We start from the raw sequence: 23,327 nt of genomic DNA, 5'->3' as shown, positions 1-23,327 counted from the left end.
CTATTTTCACTTTTTGGTGCCTTTTCCCTTTTGTTCTGTTTCTTCTTTTACAACATGACTAATGTGGAAATGTTTACATGACTACACATGTGAAACCTCTATCAGATTGCCTACTGTCTTGGGGAGGGGGGATGGGAGGGAGGAAGAAAAATTTGAAACTCAAAATCTTATAAAAAATGAATGTTGAAAACTATCTTTACATGTAATTGGAAAAAATTAAATACTATTTGCCAAAAAGAAAAAAAAGAAGACCCCAGAACAGGTATCTTTTAGGGTACCTTATGGCAGCTACCCTAAATATGACATGATGCCCAGGCAGTAGAAGTTGTCTTGCATCCAATATGCCTCCTTCATTCTGGCTCTCCACCCCTCTGTACATGTCTTTAGTATCAACAGATGTGAACATTTCAAACTGCCCTGTTTGTATTTCCTTCTAAATTTCCCTTGGCTCTTTTCTGTACATCTTTAAAGATGTTTCAACGATTTTTCTCTTTATTATTTTTTCTCTCACTGTCATTACCCAACTCCTCCCTCCCCTAAACCCCTTCCCTTATAACAAGTATATTGAAGCTAAACAAATAGACATGTTGACTGTATGCATGAAAACATATATCTCACGCTGCACCTCTGGGAAGCAAACTTCATATGAACATTAGTTTTCTGAAGTCATGCTTGGTCACTGCATTGATTAGGGTTCTGAAAGTGTTTCAAAGTTGTTTTCCTTTATGTTATCATAGCTACTGCATAAACTGTACTCCTGGTTCTGCTCACTTCCCTCAAGTCATCCTAAGTCTCTTTGAATATGTCCCTTTTGTCATTTCTGATAATGTAATAATATTCCACTGGATTTATATACCATACTTTGTTGAACTGTTCCCCAACTACTGACACCCACTTGTTTCCAGTTGTTGTTTTTTTCTATGACAAAAAGAGCTGCTATTAATATGATCATTCAGGTCCTTTTCCTGTCTGCCAATCTGGGGTGGAGAGGAGGTGGAATCTTAGGTTTTTTCATTTTTATTTCTTTTCCTCTTTTTAAAAAAACTCACCATAATATATAGCTAGATCAATTACTTTGATGTGCACAACACTTTTCTCACAACTACCATGTTAGATAGGAACTCTAAGTATTTTCCCTATATTATATCTGAGGTTTAAGTAAGTTCAGAAGGTTTAAGCTGCTTGCCTGTGGTCACAACTAAAGTGTCAGATCTGGAAAGAGGCCTTATTCCCCCATTTTATACATGAGGAGACTGATTTCAGCAGCCAATAGTTGTATTGCCTGCTACTGCCCATATCATATAGTTCCTCAAACACTTGGCAAATATGGTTATTTATGTTTGTGTCTTATTGCTCTATTAGACTAGAATCAAAGAGAGCAGTATCTATTTCTTATCTAACATGTATCTTCCCCAGCAACTTAGCTCAGTGCTCTTCACATAGGAAGTAACTTTGTTGACAAGTGGATGACTAGCATAGAGCCTCGAACAAAGAAAATACCCAACAAAAACAGCTGAAAAATGCAATGTTCTTGCAGGTACATTTGATATATTATCAACTGATTCTCTATAATTATCCAATTAACAATGGGCATTAATATACTACTTCAAACTTTTTAAAAGTGCTTTATATCCGTTATCACATTTGAGCCTTAAAAATCAACCTGGAAGATTAAATAGGGTATTATTAGCCCCATTTTATAGATGAGGAAACTAAGGCACTAAGAGATTAAATGACTTGCCCATGGTCACACAGCTAGGAAGGTGGGGTTTGAATTCAGGTCTTTCTGACATCAAGTCCATTACCATCCACCACACCACCCTGATTCTCTACAGTTCAATAAACAATTCTGCTTTAAGTGCTGCCATGTTCACCATTGGCTCCTTTGGGGTTATGACCTCAAGTACTTTAAAAGTAAACTGCTTAAAAATCTCCCTTTGGCTAGTGCTTTTCTAGGATTACTTCTGATATCTTCAGTAACATATCTATGTCAAATGAGATTTTGTTTTAAAGGTATGCAGATCGTAAAGTACCATATAAATGTGAGCTATCTAAAAATTTTTTAAAGGTCCATATATATTTTTTGGGGTGACTAGGCAATGGGGTTAAGTGACTTGCCCAAGGTCACACAGCTAGTAAGCAGTATATGTCTGAGGCCGGATTTTAACTCAAGTCCTCCTGAATCCAGGGCCGGTGCTCTATCCACTGTGTCACCTAGCTGCCCCTAAAGGTCCATTTTTGTTGACCCTTATGTCCCACAAGAAAATCTCCAATTATAAGTAGTTGGCTCTAGATTTGTTCTATAATCTTAGCCAATTAATATGACAGAAAATAAAAGTGACAAATATTGTAGGGGATGTGGGAAAACTGGGGCACAGAAGCACTGTTGGTGGAGTTATAAACTGATCCAATCATTCTGGAGAGCAATTTGGAACTATGCCCAAAGGGCTACAAAACCATGCATACCCTTTGACCCAACAATACCACTCCTAGATCTGTATCCCAAAGAGATTTTTAAAAGGGGAGGAAGGAAAGACCTATTTTTACAAACATTTATAGCAGCTCTTTTTGTGGTGGCAAAGAATTGGAAATTGAGAGGATACCCATCAATTGCAGAGTGGCTGAACAAATTGTAGAATATGGATTGTAATATAATGCCATTGTGCTATGAGAAATGATGAGCAGAAAAATCTGGAAAGACTTACATAAACTGATGCAAAGTGAAATGAGCAGAACCAGACATTATAAATAGTAACAAGCAACACTGTACAAGAATCAACTGTGAATGACTAAGTTATTTTCAGCAATACTGAACCAAGACAATTCCAAACGACTCATGATGAAAAATGTTATCTATCTCCAGGGAAGGAATTGATAGAATCTGAATGCAGATCAAAGCACTACTGTTTTTCACTTTCTTTACTTTTTTCATGGGTTTTATTCCTGGTATTTTCTTTCACAACACGACTAAAATGGAAATGTTTTATATGACTGCACATGTATAACTTACATCAAATTGCTTACCACCTCAGGGAGGGTGAAGAAAGGAAGAGAAGGACAGAATTTGAAACTCAAATAAAAAAAAAAAAACAAATGTTAAAAGAAAAATTAAATATTAAAAAATTTTTAGCCAACCCTTTAGCTAACCTAAATTAGCCAAATACACTCCAGCAGTAACATAGTAATGCTTGTTCCAATGAAGAGGTTGCAGTCCCTCAACATAAGACTACCCACAGGGATCAAGGATCGGCACACTGAGGAGTCAAGCGAGGGAGAGGCACGGCTCACACACAGACTTTATTCAAAGGACAATCACTGCTCCTCCCAGAGAAGATTTGAGACCAAACTATCACCTGCCTAAGGAGGCTGCCTAAGCCTCCTGAAGAGAGAATGCCTGCTTCCCAATTTTGAGCTGACTCAAGGCTTTGAACCATCTCTTTTGCCTGATTCCCTGAGACTTGGTCACTCATGAGCTTTGGCTTGACTTGACAGGGATCCCCACTTATTCTCATGAATGATGGCTCAGCCCAAGCCTTGTTCGTTCCCAGAGACAGTGTGGCAACCAGAGGAAGGATCACGGACATGGGATCCAGAGAGTCCAGAGTGACCCCTGTGGCCTTGTCAGCCAGGGCTGTCTGACCATGGGTGAGTTACACTTCATTCTGACAGGCCTCCGATTTTGGGGGGAGTAGGAGGAACACCCCAGGGCTAGTGTGACCAGATGGTACCATTTTTTAAAAATGGGAAAAGAAGAGAGCCTGCAAACTATTGGCCAATGAACCTGAATTTGATTTTTTAGTGTATTATTGAAGGGATGGGTGAACATTTAGAAAGAAAAGGAAGCACTAATCAGGAAGAGCCCACATGGTTTCTCACGAACAGGTCATGGGAGACTCATCTACTTCATTTATTTTTGACAGGGTCACGAAACTGACAGTACTAGAGGTCTACAGCATACCTTGAGAGCTCAGCAAGACAATATGTTTCTTTAGCTATTATGAAGACAAAACAGAGATGTAGAGTAGACAGCATAATTAGGGGAATTTGAAACTGGCTGAACTCATACTCATTAACGTTGTGATGTCAAACTGGAAGGTCTCCAGTGGTATGCCCTGAGAATCTAAACTTGGACAGGTGGCATGCCTACCAAAATCTCAGATGATATAAAGCTAGGAGGGACAACTAACACATTGGATGAGAGGGTCAGGAGCCAGAAAGATGACAAGTTATTTAACTTCTATGAGCCTTAATTTCTTCATCTCACAAATGGAGATAATGCCACCTATAGAATCTCCCTCACAGGATCACATGAGATAATGCAGATGGTAACACTCTATATAAAGCTACACATTATTATTTCCAAAGGATAACTAATAACCAAGCAATGCACTGCTCTGCTCCTTTTCCTACCTAACTCCTCACGTATTTCCCACCTTCCTCTATACCCAATTCTACTCTCTTCTAGTTGGAAACGTCCCACTGAAAATGGGCTCTAAAGTCCTCCTGAGCTTCTAGAGTCCAGACAAATCCAAGGACTTTTCCCTCAAGTTCTCACTTTTTCTCTAAACTACTTCTCAAAACCGTTCTATTTTGGCTACTGATACACAGAACTATCCCATGCTTCTAACGGCCCCTTGCTGCTCTCATTAGCGCTCTATTCTCACAGACATCTCTCTCTTCCCATCTCTCTCTTCTCTCAATTGCTACGAGACACATTCTTCACCACACAATTTAGCAACTGATTATATATTATCCTATGTGTACAGTCTAACTGAACACTTTCTAAATTCATTTGGCCACTTTGGGTTTTGAAATGTACAGACAGAATCCATAAAAGCTGGTCTGGAATGAAAGAAAATTTAAAGGTAAAGGGAGAGAGGGAAAGGGGAAGAGAATTAGTATTTTGCATAGCACCTAATACATGCCAGGCACTGTGCTAAGCTCTTTACAAACATTATTTCATTTGATCTTCACAACAACCCTGAGAGGTAGATGCTGTTTTAATCCACATTTTAGAGTTGAGGAAACTGAGGCAAACAGAAGTTAAGTGATTTGCCCAGGGTGACACAGCATCTGAGGCCAGATTTGAACTCAATTCTTCCTGAATCCAGGCCCAGCGCTCTACCCATTATGCTGCTTAGTGGCTGCCTCTGCAGGAAGGAAATGAAGACTTTTTCCATGCAGAAAAAAAGAACCTTTGACACATATTATTTCATATTCAATATTATAGAGGGAAACTTACTGCCAGTATCAACATTTTCTCAGAAAATCTCTACTCACACAGGCTGTGGAAACCCAAGGTTCCATAAAAAACACTAGTTTAATTGTTCCACAAACATATTTAAGCCTTGTCTCCTCCAAAGTTTATGGGTAAAACCATGTCTTCTTTCCTTCTCTGTATCTATCTCACATCTAACAAATATCTCCTGACTGACAGGAATCCTCTAGGAACCTGGGATCCAGAGTTATCACTGTTGTTCTGCACCTTCTCGTTTGGGTAAAATGAATATCTGCTTCTTCCTTTTCAGAATTCATTTATGATTACACGATTATATACTGCCAAACATGCACTGTTAATCACTGTGGTCTTGTCTGAAGACCTCGTCCTGCTGAAAACAGCTGTGCTGTGCAATGCAACATTAGCTTTCTGCAACAAAAACTGAGATCTATCTGGAGGGCCATTTGCTCTCCCTCATGCTACTTCAATACCTTCCTTATATTATTATATGCCCGCCTGGGGCCCTTAGCCACGGTTAAGTTGGTACGTTAAGTACCAACATAATTATCTCCCTGGCCCAAGGACTTGGCTCCTTAATGAAAAGTTTCACCTTGAAGCACATTCTCAGGTTATTTTAAGATAAGGAGGCTTTCCACATGGCATATCATGAAACATTTATTAAAGCTGGTTCCCCAAGTAAGGCCCAATAATAACACTCACATTTATACAGGAATTTAAGATTTACAAAGAACTTTCCTTACTTTGGTAAGGTAAATGATGTAACTATTAATATCATCTTGGTGGGAGAGTGAAGAGGAAGTTCTCTACAATTCCATCATGGACTTGTGATTTTATTATTTTATTTATTATATTTATTATTCCCAACATTTACTGCTCCTCAAACTACTTTCAATAACAAAAAAAGTTTAGTGAATCTCCAGGGTACATTAATATAATATCTTTTAGATCCATTAAGTGCTTACAATAACTAAAATAACTTCTCTAAAAAATAAAATCCACTCTAAATGAAAACTTATATCACATAATTATAAATTATAAAATCTTATTCTACCTATAATTATGAAAACTGAATACCAAGTTATAAACTCAATTATAATTATGGGACATTCTGTATGAATGGAAAGTAATCTAGCAAGACTTATATCATGTAAAATTTCTTATTTTGTTTTTGTTGAAATTTTAATAAAAATAAAATAAGCTGCAAGTCAGAACATGTTTAATATAATAACCATATATAAACTTAATTTAAATATTAGACTTTATTTGAACAAAGGTTTTCAATACTTGTCTCAGACCAGGAAAATGCTGTCTTAAAACTGGTTCTGCACAGTATTCATTTCTGTGTTTTGATTTAAAATAAGAATAAAGGAAAAATTCTTGCTCACAGAAATATATGAAATAATAGAATTTTACAAGCTTTCTTGCTGAGAGGTAAATTTTTTAAATTTTTAGTCACCTAACCAATTGATAAAAATGACTAGCTAGTTAAGATACAAAATATTTTCCTCCTTAAGTGTTATATTTATTAAATGATAAATGTACTTCAAGTACAATTGCATATACTACTTGTTTCTAACAATGTTCATATATAAACTAACCTTAGGAAGGAAAGAATCTCTTCAGCATGAATTTCTTCTCTTCTACCACTGGCATACTCTGGGTACACTTTCACAGAAACTCTACTGACCAGTCTTGTCAAGTGGTCCATTTGAAAATCCGCCACAGAGAATAGTGACATAAGCAGAGGATAAATCTAAATTGGTAAATAGCCTTAATATTATAATGAGTTATATTAGCTTGGTTTCTGCAACCATACCTAATGCTTTCAAGATGGCTTGTAAAGGGGATGCCCAACCACCATGATTTTCAAACAGCCTAACATTTGTGCTGCAAGAACAGAAACATTCATAACATACTTGGTCATATGAGGTATAACTACAGAGTAACAGAGTAGAATGAGGGAGCTACTCGGGTGAGTGTACAGAACACAAATGAAGGTATGTGCATACATGTGACAATTCACTGGAAATAAATCTGCACTTTGATGTCAAATCCTTGTGTTGGTTTGGAAATAATTTGACGACAGATTGAGAAACCACAAAAATATGTTGTGCTTAGAAGTGGTTAGAGTTTAATGTAATCACTGTACAAAAACACTAAAATTATTTTGCACATAATCATGACAGCTTTGACTCAATGTGGAAACAAACCTATAATGCTTCAAACACATGCCTGTTGTCACAGAGGGGGAAAAAATACACACACGTAACATAACCAGGCAATTGTTTACTGCTTTAGGTACCATTAAAAGATTCTTTACTGAAAACCCCTTAGCCCATCATCATGAACAACTAAATGGAAACGTCTGTTGAAGGTAAATCTCACAAAGGCAACTCCCTCTGCAGATGCACATAAGCAACTTTTAGTCTTTTTTTTAAAGTGCTTTAAGATTTTTTTTATTATGAACTAATAATACCAGCTAACGTATCTATAATACGTTAAGGTTTGCAAAGCGCTTTACACAAATCTCATTTTATGATCACAACAACAATAGGAGGAAGTAGCTATTATTGCTCCTATTTTATTGGTGAGGAAACTGGAGCAGTGGTTAACAGGGTCACACAGGTATGAGTAGCAGAGACAGTATTCTAATTTAGTTCTTTCCAATTCTAGGTCCAACACTCTAAACACAGGCCACCTAGTTGCCCCAAATCATCAGCTAACACGAATATTTCCTTACACAAAAATGGCCAGAAAATGAGAGCTGTACATGAACTGCAAAAATGCACTAAAACATCTACCATTTTAAAGGCTTACCTGGGGCACAGAGAGGTTCGATGAATAGCCCAAGGTTATGTAACTAGTATGTATGATATATGACTTGAAGCCTCTAAGTCTTCCTGACTCCAAAACTGACCCCTTTAGCTCAATTCCCTATATTACGCTGTTTCTCATCTATAATTTATAATGTAAATTGAACCTCGGAGGTTAAGCTACTTGTCCATGATAAACTTTGAACCTGATCTCTTCTAACTCCAATTCCAGGCCTCAATTCACTACATGTGCTGCTTCTCCAAGAACTTATGAGGTGAAGTTCAATAAGATCTATGGGGCCTCAAGAACAGAGGAGACTACACTTCTGATCAATTTCCTCTTACTCATTTCAGAGGCAGCCAAGCTGCAAAGTGGACAGAGTACTAACTTGGGGTCAGGCTGTGGTCTGACCTTGGGCAAGTCACTTAACCTGCCCGTCTAAGGTTTCTCACTCCAGAACTCTCTGTAAGTAGATAGCATTTCACGTCACAAATCCTTTCGAGTTCTAGAGAATCACTGTATTGATCAGAGTTACCCAGTCTTTCAAAGTTGATTATCTTTATAATATTGCTGTTGTGTATATTCTTCTCCTGGTTCTGCTCATTTCACTTTGTACTATTTCAGTGTAAGTCTTCCCAGATTTTTCTGAAACCATCCCTTTCATTATTTCTGACAGCACAATTGTATTCCATCATATTCACATACCGTAACTTGTCCAGCCATTCTCCAACTAATAGGTATCCTCTCAGTTTCTAACTCTTTGCCACCACAGAAAGAACTGCTATAAATAATTTTGTACATGAGTACTTTTCCTTTCTTTCATCTCCTCGGGGAATAGAGCACTAGCCTTTTGGGCATAGTTCCAAATTGTTCTCCAGAATGGTTGGACTTGTTCACAGTTCCATCAACAGCGCATTAATGTACCTATTTTTCCACAAACCCTCCAGCATTCTTCATTCTCCTTTTCTGTCATCTTAGACAATCAGATGGGTATGAGATGGTACCTCAGAGTTCTCTGAATTTGGATTTCTCTCATTTTTCATTTTAATTAATTTTAATTTAATTAATTTTAATTTTTCTAAGTATACCATCATGTCCCTCTGTAAATATGTTTCCTCATTCCTATGCTTATTCTTTGACATTTGGCATTTCAGTACAATATTAAATAATAATGGTGATAATCCAGATCTTACTGGAAAGGTTTCTAGTTTATCCCCATTACAGGTAACTCTTGCCAGTGGTTTTCGACAGATACTGCTTATCTTTCTGTGCATTTTGACTGACTGACCCCATGGCTAGAATCCTCTCTTTCCTTATCTCTGCCTCCTCACTTTTCTAGCTTCTTTTAAGTCCCACATAAAATCTCATCTTCTACAAGAAGTCTTTCTTAATAACCCTCAATTTTGGTGCTTTCTCTCTACTGAATATCTCCAATTTATTCTGCACATATGTTGTTTGTACTTAGTTGTTTGACTGTTGTCTCTTCTGTTAAGACTGTGAGTTCCTTGAGAACCGGGGCTGTTTTTTGCCTTTCTTTGTATCCCTAGCACTTAGCAGAGTGCCTGTAACATAGCAGTCACTTAATAAATGCTTATCAACTGATTGATTCCTCCTATTGATATCCTCACTCTGAGGCAAGGCCTAACTCAAAGGCTACATCACATCAGACCAATCAGCTAGAAAGGATCACTCTCCTACCCTTAACCTATCTCATACCATCTTCTATTCCCACTTAACATATATAATTTGGGTTGTCAGTAAACATTTATTAAGCCCATGTTTTGTGAATAAGAACTGTGCTAAGGGATACAAAGAAAGGCAGAAGACAGTCCCCACTCCCAAAGATCTCAGTCTAACAGAGCAGAAAATAAGCAAACAACTAAGTACAAACAAGACATATACAGCATAAATTGGAGAGAAGATTAAGATTAAGATTAAGACGACTGGGAAAGGCTTCTTGCAGAAAGTAGGATTTTAGCTAAGATTTACAGGAAGCCAGGAAAACCAGGAGGCTAACTCCCAATACTTAAAAATCTTTCTAAGGTGAAATGGGCTACCTTAGAAGAATAAAGTTCTCCACTAACTAAAGATTTTGCTGGACTACTAGTCAGTGATGGAGTAGAGCCCATGAATTCTATGATTCTGCAAAGGGTAAGGAAGTCACCAAAGGATTCTGAGGGAAGAGGTAATATGATTAGATCTATGCATCAGGAGGGGCAGCCAGGTGGCACAGTAAATAAGAGTGCCAGGCCTGCAGTTAGGAAGCCCTCAGATTACTAGCTGTGTGACCCTGGGCAAGTTACTCAATTTCCTCATCTGTCAATCAGCTGGAGAAGGAAATGGTAAAGTACTTCAGTATCTTTGCCAAGAAAACCCCAAAAGGGTCAAGAAGAGCCTGGCTAACTGAATATAACTCAACAATAATGTATGAAGAAGATGAGACTTTTATTGTATAAGCCTTTTGTATGGACTGGATATGGAAGACAGAGAACCAGAAAGACCCGTAGGAAGCTAGGTGACCTCTAAAGTATTTTTCTCATCTTCCGTTTTCCATTCATTTCCTTTCTTGCATGTAAAGGTGAACATTCCAAACAATGATGCTCCAAAGCAAATTCTCTACCACTCTTTCCTTTTCACCTTAGTGGACAAGAATAACACCATTCATAGTCTTAAATTCTCCCCTCTGCCTAAATTCAAATCAATAATAATATTATGAAAATGAAACTGTCCTCAAAATTTGCCCCCTAATTCCAAATTCGCTTTAAAATCCCATTTTGCCTTAGTCTTTCAGTGAAATGCAGGACACAAATCTGGATTCTCTATGATGAATACATCATACACTCCTCCTCCTTTGGCATCCTGGCCCTTAGTATCTATCTTGCCTCAAATTCTCACACCAATCTCTCTCAGATAATCAAAAAGAAAACTGCCAAAATCATATTTCTCTGGACACAACTTAAAGATTCCATTCTTCTAATATCCAACCAAGTCACCAAGGCCCATAGAACCAACCCCCTTTCATAGAAGACATAAAGCAAGATTTGAACTAGGCCTTGGAAAGGTGAGAGAAAGGAAGAAGGGGAATCCAGGGACAAAGTCAGAAGCAGAAATGACCTCAGTGAATTTTGGGGGCAGTCAGGAGATTTGACTGGAGCAGGGGGAATAATGGGAAATTTGGAAACAATTATTTAATTTATACCATATAATGAAATATTAAATTCCTGCAGTACATTTAAAATGGTTCAATTAACAAAAAAATTGATTTACAAACACCTTACAAGAAAGTGCATTGGTCTAAAGCCAGGAGGCCCTTGGTTCTTAACCCTAGCTCTGTTACTATCTTTATGACCTTGGGCAAGTCACTGCTAAATAATGAAAGCTTTAAAAGTCAAACAGATGATTTTATATTTGATACTGGAGGTAATGGGGTACCACTTGAATTTACTGAATAGGCCATAACATACCATACTGAAAAGTGTTAATCCTTTAATAATAATAGCTAGCATTTATACAGTACTTTAAGGTTTACAAAGTGTTTTATAAATATTATCTTAATTTATCCTCACAACAACTATGGGAGGTAGGTGCTATTACCTCCATTTTACAGATGTGGAAACTAAGAGAGACAGAGGTTAAGTGACTTACCCAGGGTAACACAACCAGTAAGTGCAGGCAGGGTTTGAACTAAGACCCTGCTTCCAAATTCAGTGCTTTATCTATTGTACAACCAGCTGCCCCTTCATTTTACAAATAATTATAATAGCTAATATTTATATAAGTGCTTCAAGTGCTCCAGTGCCAAATGCTTCATATACATTATCTTGTTTAGTTCTCACAATGACCCTATGAGGCAGGTACTTTTAATCTTTCCATTTTACAATGAAGAAAACAGGGCCCAGAGAAGATAAGGGACTCCGTCCTCCACCCCAAACCCAGGCTCCTTCCATAGCACCACTTCCATAGGAACTTCTTGACCAAAGCACTCCAATTCACAGATCACCACTCTCATCCCAAGCTTCCTCTAGGGCAGAGAGGACTGTCTTTGCTTTTGTATTTGTTATCCCCAAGAAACTGCTTGGCACGGAATAAGAACTTAAACTCTCTTTTCTTTCTTTCTTCAACCTCTTCCTATACCCTCCTCCTAAGTGGTTTCCTTCACTTAGAGTAGTTAATACTATAGTTTAATTTGGCATTAAGCTCTCTACTCCCTATTCTTCACCCAGTATCCTATAGTTTTTAATCACCATTCATACCTTTCCAAATTCCAACCCTAGATTACCCTAGTATACTTTCTTCACTGCAGACTGCAAGCTGCCACACTCCAATAACTCAAGAAGTAATCAATGCAAACTGACTAGGTCCACAGGCAATCTGTTACCTCACCTCAACTTTCTACTCTTTACTAAGCCCTCCCTATTTCACTCCTCAAATCTTCTCCATGGCACAAAGACTTTCTTTACTCCAGGCTGCAGATCATGAGCTCTCTTCTCTATGCCTTCAGTGCCCTCAATTTCACCCTCCACTGTCTGCCCTCCTTTGCAGTCTCAGAACAAGAGGAAGCTCTTCTCCTCCATCTCCAATTTCTGGGCCTGTGCACTCGCTCTTCCCTATGGCTGGAATGAACTGCCTCCTCACCTCTGCCTCCTGAAAAATCTCTCCTTCACTTCAAAGCTCATGAGGTTCAAGCAACATCTTCTAGACTGAGGTTCTCAACCTTTTTTGTGTCATGGATCCCTTCTGCAAACAAGGAGGAGATGGAAGGTAGTGTATAGGGGGCCATCAAGTCAGACTTTTTTTTTAGATTTTTTTTTTATTCTGATTTATCAACAATCACTTTCATAATCTTTAGAGTTTTAAATTTTTCTCCCCCTTCCTCCCCACCACCCTCCCTAAGACAGCACACAATCTGATATAGGCTATACATATACATTCCTATTAAACATTTTTACATTAGTCATGTTGTAAGAAAGAATTAGAACCAACAGGAGGAACCACCAGAAAGAGGAAACAAAACTCAACAGAAGAAAAAAAAATAGCAAATAGTATGCTTCGATCTGCATTCAAACTCCACAGTTCTTTCTTTGGATGTGGATAGCATTTACCATCATGAGGCCTTTGGAGATGTCAGATCCTTATATTGCTGAGAAGGGTTGTCTATCAATATTAGTCATTGCACAACGTGGCTGTTATTGTGTACAATGTTCTCCTGATTCTGCTCACTTCACTCAGCATCAGACCATACAAGTCTTTCCAGGTTTTTCTGAAGTCTGCCTGTTCATCACTTCTTATAGCACAGTAGTATTCCATTACATTCATATACCACAACTTATTCAGTCATTCCCCAATTGACGGGCATCCTCTCAATTCCCAATTCTATGCCACCCTAAAAAGAGCCACTATAAATATTTTTGTACGTGTGGGTCCTTTTCCCATTTGTGTGATCTCTTTGGGATACAGCCCTATAAGTGCTATTGCTGGGTCAAAGGGTATGCACATTTTTATAGCCCTTTGGGCATAGTTCCAAATTGCTCTCCAAAATGGTTGGATCATTTCACAACTCCACCAACAATACATTAGTGTTACAATTTTCCCACATCATCTCCCACATTTATCATTTTCTTGTTTTGTCATCTTGGCCAATCTGATAGGTGTGATGTGGTACCTCACTGCTGTTTTGATTTGCATTTCTCTAATCAATAGTGATTTAGAGCATTTTTTCATATGAAGTCTGACAATTTGACTGGAACCTAGAATATATGACAGTGAATAATGGGAAATAAGTCTAGAAAGACAGGTTCCATCTCTTCCTTTGGCTCCTTCACTGTGTGGTTGAGTATACCCCAAGGTTCTGTCCAAGGCCCTATTTTCTTCTCTTGGTGATCTCATCAATTTCCTTATCTTCATGTAGATAATCTAAATATCCACGCCTCATCTCCCTCCAGAGCAACTGCCAGCTGGATATTGCCAAGTGGATGTCCCAAGAGCATCACAAACTCAAGATGTTCAAAACAAAACTCATTATCTTTATTCCTTAAAACCACCTCTCTTTCTGATTTCCTACGTTCAGGCAGCTGGGTATTGCAGTGCATGGAGTGGTGGATTTGAAGTCAGGGAGACCTGAGTTCAAATCTTGCCTCAGACAACTAATTACCTCTCCCTGCCTTAGTTTTCTCATTTATAAAATGGGGGTAATAAAAGCACCTCCCAAGGTTGTTAGGAGAATCAAATGAGATAACACATGCAAGGTGCTTTATAAATCTTAAAGCATATATAAATGCTTATTATTATTATTGATGACACCACCATTCTTCCAGTCCCTCAGTTCTGCCACTCTGTAGTTTTCATTGACTCTCCTCCCTCACCTCCCACACCAATCATTTCCTGAATCTTGTCAGATCTTCTCTCCACTCACATAGCTACCACCCTAGTGCAGGCCCTCATCATCCTTGGCCTGGACTATCACAACAGCTTCTTAATTGGTTTCCCAGCATCTATTCTCCAGCATCTCCTCCATCCTCCACACAGCTGCCAAAGTGATATTTCTAAGGCACAGGATTGACCACGTCCAGTTGCTAGCTCTCTACTGACTCTAGGATGAAATACAAATTCATCTGTTTGGCATTTAAAGCCACTCACAATCTCTCTCTGAACTATTTTTCCAGGCTAATCATCTATTCTTCATTCCAGTCAAACTGGACTTTACTGTTTATTCCCTGTATGTGACATCCCTTCCCATCTCCAAGCCCTTTCATTTTACAGTCCCCTAAGGCTGAAATGTTCTCCCCTTCTCACCCTCTCTTCCTGGAATCCTTAGCTCCCTTTAAAGGCCAGATCAGCTCTTTCTACAATAGACAATAATACTGCCTACAAAAGAGCTTTTTTGCTCCCCCAACTTGTAGTGTTTTCCCCTCTTCAACACAACTACTTTGTATACATTTCCTACTTATTTGGGTGCACATTATATTTCTACTAAGTAAAATGTAAATTCTTTGATGAAGGTATCATCCTGGGTTGGTCTTTGTTTCCGTGGTCCCCCAAACAATGCTGGACTATAGTAAGCACTTAATAAATTCTAGTTAGATTGAAGTGAATTCAGGCCCTCAGGCAGCAAACAACTCTCTGTTCTTGCCTTCTGGTACCCTACAGTTAGATCTAGAACAAAACTCAGACATATTCTACAGGGAGAAAGCATCTTCATCACTCAAAAATCAAAGGGATGACAGGCAATGAAAGCAATGTTTTAATATGACTGGAATAGACAATAATATCCCACTTGCCCAGAAATCAGGCTTTCAACCACCCTAGTCATCTAGAACATAGCTACAAAAGCAGCTGTCACAAAAGCCCACAAGACTTTGTTCTATGCTTTTTGCCCAAACAAATGTGTGTAAAATATGGAATCATATTAGAAGCAGGATAATACACTGACAGGGAAGGAAAGAAGCACAACAATTAACAGAGGGTTTTTCAAGCTCAGCAATCTGAGCTCTCTCCCCTCCCCCCCATTCCTTTAGTAATAGGGGCAAAATAGTGCCTGTGGGCATCATTGTATTGCTCAAGGTACAATAACAAAAATTCATTATGGATACACTGGGTCAAACAACATGACTGAGCTCCTATCTCATATAAGGCATTGTGGTAAGTAAGCAGTGTATAAGGGGTGACAGGGAGGTTAAGAGAAAAGCCAAAGACCCAGTGGAGCAGATAAGAGATAAACCAAACCAGGCAGTAGGTGAACGTCAAACAAATAGGAGTCAGTAAGTGCTGTTAGAACAAGATGAGAGAAAGGTTTCATAGAGGACAGTGGGTGTCTTGAAGAAGAGGTAGGCTTATGGCAGGTAGGAATGGAGTTAGCAGGTGTTCTGGCCATAAGAAACATTAAGAAAAAGTTGATTGAAGTAGGTTCATTCTCCTGTTTAATTAGCATGGAAAGGTTTAATATACTTGAGAAAGATCTGACAAAAAGTTAACATGAAACTGATGACTAAAGGGGTAAATTTCAGTTAGCTGGATTTTTCACTTATGGGGAATTCATCATTCTCTAAATATGCAGGCTAAAGGAGGCATTCCTGTATTACTATTTAAGCTCTGAATAATTATAGCCTTAATAACAATATGCATGCTTACTGGATACACTAGAGATCTGAAAGGGAAAAAGATTACCTTCAAAGACTTCTGCAGTGCAGAGATGTTAAAAAAAATGTCCTTGAAAAAGGCTGAAGGAAGTAATAGTTTTTAAAACATTCAAAATGTGATATTTTGTTATTTACTTAAAAAAAAAAATTCCTAAAACCTTGGAAGAGTGGTAAGAATGCTTTGTGCTCCGGAGTCAAGGACCTGGGTTTAAATCTTGCCTGCTGATAACTGCATGGACCTGGACAAGTCATTTCACCTCCATGAGCCTCAGTTTCCTCATCTGGAGAATGAGAGCACTGGGCTAGATGGCTTCTGAGGCCCTTTTCTGCCTCTAGATATAAGACCCTTATTTTTAAAAACAGCTTCAATTTTTTTTTTCCCTGAGGTGGGGATGGGGGATGGGGGATGGGAAGATACTTCTAAATATAGTTTGAAGAAGAGACTTAAATTCTACTTCACCATTGAAACCCAGTATCTAAATCTGGTGAACTCCGGACCACTCATTATCTGAACAGTGTTTTTAAACCAAAATTTTTTTTCTTCTTCCACCATTATGAGCAATACAGTATTTAAAACAAACAAACCAAAAAAATCTTCCCCCTGATGTCCCAGAATAAAGCTTAAAAGTTTTTTACCCAAGTCATATTAAGAAAGAGACAGCATGGTGTTGCGATTGGAGTCAGGAAAATGTGTAACACTTAGTAGCCTTGTAACTGTGGACAAGTCACATAATCTCCCTGTAGATTATAAAACATATATGGTCTTCCAGGTTGAGAGGATTATAGCTCTTTCACAAATCACAAAATGTTTAACACTTATTTTTACTCCTTAAGAAAAACTGATTAAAGAACAAAAGGCAATGTTGTGATTGAACACAAATTCAAAGTTCTACTCCCCAAAGCTTTTATCTTCATTAAAGGGCACGACATGGCTAGGTGCTGTAGCAAAAACATAAGAGAATTTCTATTTCTAAGGTACATCTGTCTCTGCCACAATCTTACTTGAACACAAACTAGTCAGAGAAATTTTTATAGTAAATTTATATTATTGTAATGTTGCAAAACCCAAATGGGCAGACTGTGAATGTTCACAAGCAAATGATCCAAGCACCATTCATTCCTATATAAATATTCATTACCAAGCTCTCATTCCGGTGACTGGGTGAAACAAACCTTCCTGGAAATGCTTTCTTCCTTCAACTGATCTCATTGCACTTTAGCTCTTTAGCATGACTAAAATATGAAATGAAATAGAATCTCTGTTTAAATGTGCAGTCTCCCTCTACTAGACTGTATAAGGTCCTAGAAAAGAGGAGCTTCTTAATCACTATACAGTGTTTAAATAAATGTTTGTCAAATGAATGCATTGTGTCTTGCGAGTAGAGAGAGGGGATAAAGCAGTTGTAGGTTTAAATATTCAGAGTAAAACTGTCTATACAGACAGGGTCTCAGGAAAAAAGGACTGGAAGACAGTAAATGCAATTATATGACCAAAAACATTCAAATCTTGGGAAAACACATAAGAATACAATTGGGATTTGATCTTTAGGTTGGTTTCCATAAAAGATTAATAATGTAAAAGAAAAAAAGAATTGTAAATAGACATGGTTCTTATAAGATATACAACTACATTCATCTTCAAATAGCCTACATGGCATAGGGGCAAGAGTGCCAGATGGATTTCAAAGTCAGTGGGTCTGGGTTCAAATACTGGCTCCACCACTTAACTATTTGTGTAAAGTAGGGCAAGTCAATCACCTTCTCTGGGCCTGGACTGTTTATTCTATCAAATGAGGGGGTTGAACTAAATAACCTCTCCTATCCCTTTCCAGCTCTAAATCTACGACCCTATAATATTTACTAATTTTAAAGAATGTCTATCCTGCAAACTTAAAAAAATGGCATAGGCTTATTTTAAGTTGTATATATATTAAATAATAACTCTAACAAAATTATGTTTTGTCTCAATGAGTTTAATGGAAGTAACTGTAAATTTTATTAAGTTTATTCTACAGAGAACTTGGTGTGTATGTACATTGTGCAATAGAAACAAAACTTAAAGGCTACATCCTAACTAATCCATAAGGTGTAATACCATGTTTGTCTCTGTATAATTGGTTAAGCCCTGAAATAAAATAATTCTTACTTCATCTATCACTCATGGCAAGCCTAAATTAAAAATTTCCTGTGGTTTTGTGTTAATTATCTATCATTTCTTTAAAAAAAAAAACAACAAAGCTACTTCCCCACTTCATTACATTAACAAAGGAAAAAAAATCATCATGAAGATGGGTGTTTCAGATCACCTGGAATAATGAATCTGAGCAAATTTCCTATCCCTTTAAGAAAAAACACACAAACATGGCTGAAGTCCCAGGCTTCAACACTTCCTAGGTATGTGACAGTGACAGGCAAGCCACTAAATTTGTGAGCCTGTTTCCTCAAATGTAAAATGAGGATAATACCTGGATTGCTTACATCACAGGGTGTTGAAAGATAAACGTGGTAGTGATGTATATAACACATATTTGTGTACTTTTTTTCTCTTAAAGAAAGAGTCCTCTTTTTGAAACTATGATATCAAAAAGTCTTCCAGTTGACAACAAATTATCAATAGGTGGCTATCCACTTATTGTTTGCAAGTTCTTATTTAATTCATTAGGATTTAAGTTCCTTCAGAGAATGATGTAGCAGTGGATGGAGCAATGGTCTGGGTCAAAAAAAGTTGGGTTCTAATTTCACCACAAACATTTAAAGTATCTCACCCTGAACCTTTCTATGCCTGGATTTCCTCATCTCTAAAATGAGGGACTGATTGAACTTGATGGCCTTGAACGTCCCCCTGCAAGCTCCAAATCTACGCTCCTATTACTGTTCTGCCTTTGTCCTTCTATCCTCAGCACCTCAAACACAGTAGGGCCTTAATAAATGTCTGTTAATTATTTCCTGTTGTGACAAAGTTCAAAAGCTAAAGAAGGTGCTATTACTAATATCAGGCAAAATTTCAAGGAAGGATTTCATGGTTCAATGAAATTCTCAGAGTAGAATCTTGAGAAATTTCACCCAGGGTCTTCATTTTCCTTAACAAAGAAGTCCTCTCTAAGCCCCCAGTCACTAAAATATCAGAGAAATCCAGCACTTTTGGGGAAGGGGGGCATTTGAAAGAGAAGCATACCTTAAAAACAAATCATGGAACCAACACCAGCCTTGCTTTGCTTCACTCACTGCAATTTGGAAAGAGGAACACATTTGGGCCTAATGTTAAGAGATTTTCTAAAAGTCCTACCTTTTCTGCAAAGGATGCTCAGGGAGTGTAAATGTAACATTAAACACTTAAAGCTTCATCACCTCCTACCTCCCGGGCAAACAAAAGCAAACCACAGGTTTTTCCGGTGTGAGAAGGCCACTGATTTAAACCCAGTCATGAGAAAAGAACAACCCTAGACAGTGATGTCACCACATGAATCAACAAAGGAGGCACCCACTCCGGCCAAAAGAACTAACCTCCCTACGGTTCAAATGAAGGGATCCCCAACTACAATTCCCCCCAACCCCCATATACACAAAGTACTATGACTGAGCAATGTTTACATTTTTTAGAGCAAGATTAGGCAACATCAGGAGGCCTGGGCATCCTGGACTGTGACACTCGAGCCTGCTTCGCTCTCGGTTTCCTCCAAGGGGTTTTAATTCTGCACCTGTAACATTAAATCTCTAACGCAGGGGGAGGGAGGCGGCCTGCATGAAGCGTCCCCTCCCCAGGCCGGGCAGCTTCGGAAGGAAGAAAACCTTAGGTGGCTACGAAGGAAGGCCGACCCCGGGGCAGGTTTTCCAAAGCGCATCCGCACGACCAAGCTCCCCTTCCAAAATGGGGGGGGGGCGTGGTGGGGGACTCGAGATGTTCCAGTTCCATCGAGTCATCTCGTGTTAAGAGAGGAGTGGAGAAGAAGCAGAAGCGAGGAGGGGCTCTGCCGAGGTTTCGGAGACCGGAGCCTCGCTCCTCCCCTCTGACCCGATCCCTGCCCCAAGCTGGGCAGGAGGACGACGGTGACAGCTGGGCCCTCCGCGACCCCAACCCCTGCCACCAGTCACTTCCCACCTCCCCGCACTTGGCCTCCAGCCGCTGCCTCCCCTACCTGATATGGCGGCGGCGGCTCCTGATCCGGCTCCGTGCCCTCCCCAAAGCTGGCCGGGTCCGACTGAGACTCGTGGAGCAGGGAGATGTCATCCGAGGTGGGGGACTTCAGGCAGTTCCCCATCTTCCGGGAGTGCGTGCGAGGGTGGGGGAGGGAGCGTATGGGGACGGAGGTGGGGTAGAGGGCCCCTAGGAGAGCCGGCGGGGTGGGGGGTCACTCGAGGGGGAGGGTCTGCGGCTGTCGCCGGGAGGGGGGGGAAACTGGCGAGGGGGTCCCGGGGCTCCGCTGCCTCCCTCCCAGGCGGCCGCTCTCGCTGCTCCGGCCGGGCTCAGGCTGGCCAGCGGCGGCGGTTCATCCCCCTCGGCGGCCCCGGGAGGCGGCTCCGGGTTCCGGGCTCAGGGCTCAGGGCTCAGGGCTCGGGCTGGGCCCCGCGGCAGCGGCCTGGCAAGGAGGCCGGGCTCGGGATCGGGCGGCGCTGGGGGCGGGGGAGGGGCCGGAGCGGCCGCGGCTGCCCCGGGGCCCCGCCCCCCGCGAGGGCGGCGGCTCAGGGCCGGGCCGGCTGAGGCCGGAGGGGGCCCGGGGCCGCCGACACGGACAGCGCGGACACGGCGGGCACCAGCGCCGCCGGCCAGGCCCGCATCCTAGCCGATCCACGCGAGAACGGGCGAGGCGAGGCGCCACCACAGCCGAGCTACCGCCGCCCCCTCAGCGCCGGCCGCCACAACGAGGCCCGGCGCGACGCGGCGTGGAGCGGGACCGCCCAGCGGCGTGGCGTCACCCCGCTTGCGTGCTCAGGCCCCGCCCCTCGTGCGCCCCATCCCGCGGCCCCCGGGACGCTGATGCGCTCCTCCGCTTCCCTTCCCTCCCACCTCGCAGGCCTCTCCCGCAACCGTCCCCTCCCCCCCATCCCTCAATCCCTCCATCCCTCCTTCCTCCTCTCCTTCCCCCCTTCCCCATTCCCCCACTCCTCCCTCCCTCTTTCCCTCTTACCCCTTCTCTTTCCTCTTTTCAAAGTTAACTAATCTTATTTTAAAAAGAGAAAGGAAATCCAAATTGTATTAAAAATGGAAAAGGAGAATTCACAAATGAAGAAATAAAATGATCAAAAACTATTTTGTTTCGGTATATCTTAATCAAACTTATAAAAGAAATGGATGAATAACTTACAAAAATATAAGGTGCCCAAATTAACAAAAGAAGAACTATTTAAATAATCTAATATCGGAAAAAGTAATTGAACAAGACATAAAAGAACTGCAAAAGAAAAAAAAACAGCCTCTTAGCTATTCCTTGAATAGGATATTCTGTCTATTGACTCTAAGCATTTTCTCTGCCTTTCAATCATACCTGGAACACTCTCCCTCTTCCAGTCTGACAGCTGACCTTCCCCAACCCTTCTCAATTTCAGTACCTTCCCTCTTTTAAGTATTTCCTATTTATTCTGTGTAAAGCTTGCTTTGCCTATATTTGTTTGCATGTTTTCTCTCCCATTAGATTGTAAGCTCCTTGAGGGCAGGAACTGTATTTTGACTCTTTTTGAATCCTCAGTGCTTAGCGCAGTGCCTAGCACTTAGTAGGTGCTTAATAAATGTTTATTGATCAACTTCTACTTGTCCATCCCGATTATGTGAGATCATTTTTCTGAATCTCCCTTTCTCCTCTCCCCACCCTTCAGTGCATTCTTCTTGCCCTCCCTTTCCATTCTTCTTTGAAGATCATGAAGACATAATAGAAATACTCCTAGGCCTTGTATCTAATCAGTGTCCCTGTATGACCCCTGATGACAATAAGGTTTGGACAGAATACATGTAACATCTCTCTGTGTTAGAATGTTTATCCTTGTGTCGTTCCTTATGATTGTTCATTGAGTTTTAACTTTTAATGTTCCTCTTGACTCCTGTGTTTGAACTTCAAAGTTTCTACTGAGCTCTAGTCTTTTTATCAGGAAAGCTTAGAAGTCCTCTATTTCATTAAAGATCCATCCTCCCACCCCTATCAGGATTATATTCCATTTTACTGGATAAGTTATTTTTCATTGTATACCTATATCCTTTGTCTTCTGGAATATATATATTCCAAGCTCTTCACTCCTTTTGAGTGGTGGCTGCTAATCATGTATGATTCTGACTATGGCTTCCTTAGTACTTGAATTCTTTCTTTCTGGATGCTTGTAGTATTTTTTTTTTAACCTGGAAATCCTGGATTTTGGCTATAATGTACCTGGGACTTTCAGGGGGTAATAGAGGCTACTTCTACTTTGCCTTCTGGTCCTAAGAGATCTGGGCAGTTTGATGATTTCTTGAAAAATGATCTCTAGCTTCCTCCCCTCTTTTTTTTTTTTTGATCATGACATTCAGATAGTTCAATAATTCTTAAATTTCTTTACTCAATCTGCTTTTCTGTTGTTTTTGCAATGAAATACCTTCATCTTCTATTCTTTCAGCCTTTTGACTTTGCTTGAATATTTTTTATTGTCTGGTGGAGTTATTGGCTTCTGTATTTGGTCCATTCTGATTTTAAAGGATTTTTTTTTGCTTGGGCAAGCTTTTGTATATCTTCCAATTCTTTCTTCTATAGCTCTTCTCCCCTCCCCCCCCACAATTTTTTCTCTAGAACTCTCATTTTATCTAGAAAAAAATTTTTTTTAACTCTTCTCTTCCTAAAAGTCTAGTTAAATTTATGCCAAAACTATGTTTTTCTTTGTGACTTTTCTTGTACATGTTTTGGAATAAATCTCTTCTGTATTTGTGTCTTGATTGTCCCCATCACCGTAACAGCTTTTTATAATGGCATTCTTTTTGTTTATTTGTTTGCCCATTCCTCCAGCCTGCCTCCTGACTTCAAACTTTATGTTAGTGTTGGGCTCAGCATACATCTGGAGGGAATGTCCAGGCTGGTCTTCTTGTTTCTTTCTTGTGGTATTCAGTGTTGTGTTATTCAGAATCTCAGGACAGCTCAAGTTGAGGACCCACGAGCTTTCAGTGCACTCACTGTGGGAGGGCA

The 23,327-nt window shown here is 40.0% G+C and overlaps 1 protein-coding gene across 1 annotated transcript in view; it reads right to left on the bottom strand.

Annotated features, from left to right (window-relative positions):
• Positions 1-20,547, bottom strand: part of RNF11 (ring finger protein 11) — a 77,153-nt gene extending 56,606 nt beyond the window's left edge. Inside the window, exon 1 of the mRNA XM_027838090.1 lies at positions 20,325-20,547. Coding sequence (XP_027693891.1) covers positions 20,325-20,447 — 123 coding nt within the window. The 5' untranslated portion in view covers positions 20,448-20,547. The remainder of the gene's footprint in view (positions 1-20,324) is intronic.
• Positions 20,548-23,327: the final 2,780 nt, after the last annotated feature.

The sequence above is a fragment of the Vombatus ursinus genome, unplaced genomic scaffold (genome assembly GCF_900497805.2).
Source record: "Vombatus ursinus unplaced genomic scaffold, bare-nosed wombat genome assembly UNPS02014825.1, whole genome shotgun sequence".
NCBI classification, from domain to species: Eukaryota; Metazoa; Chordata; class Mammalia; order Diprotodontia; family Vombatidae; genus Vombatus; species Vombatus ursinus.
This window is presented reverse-complemented; position numbering and strand designations above follow the sequence as displayed.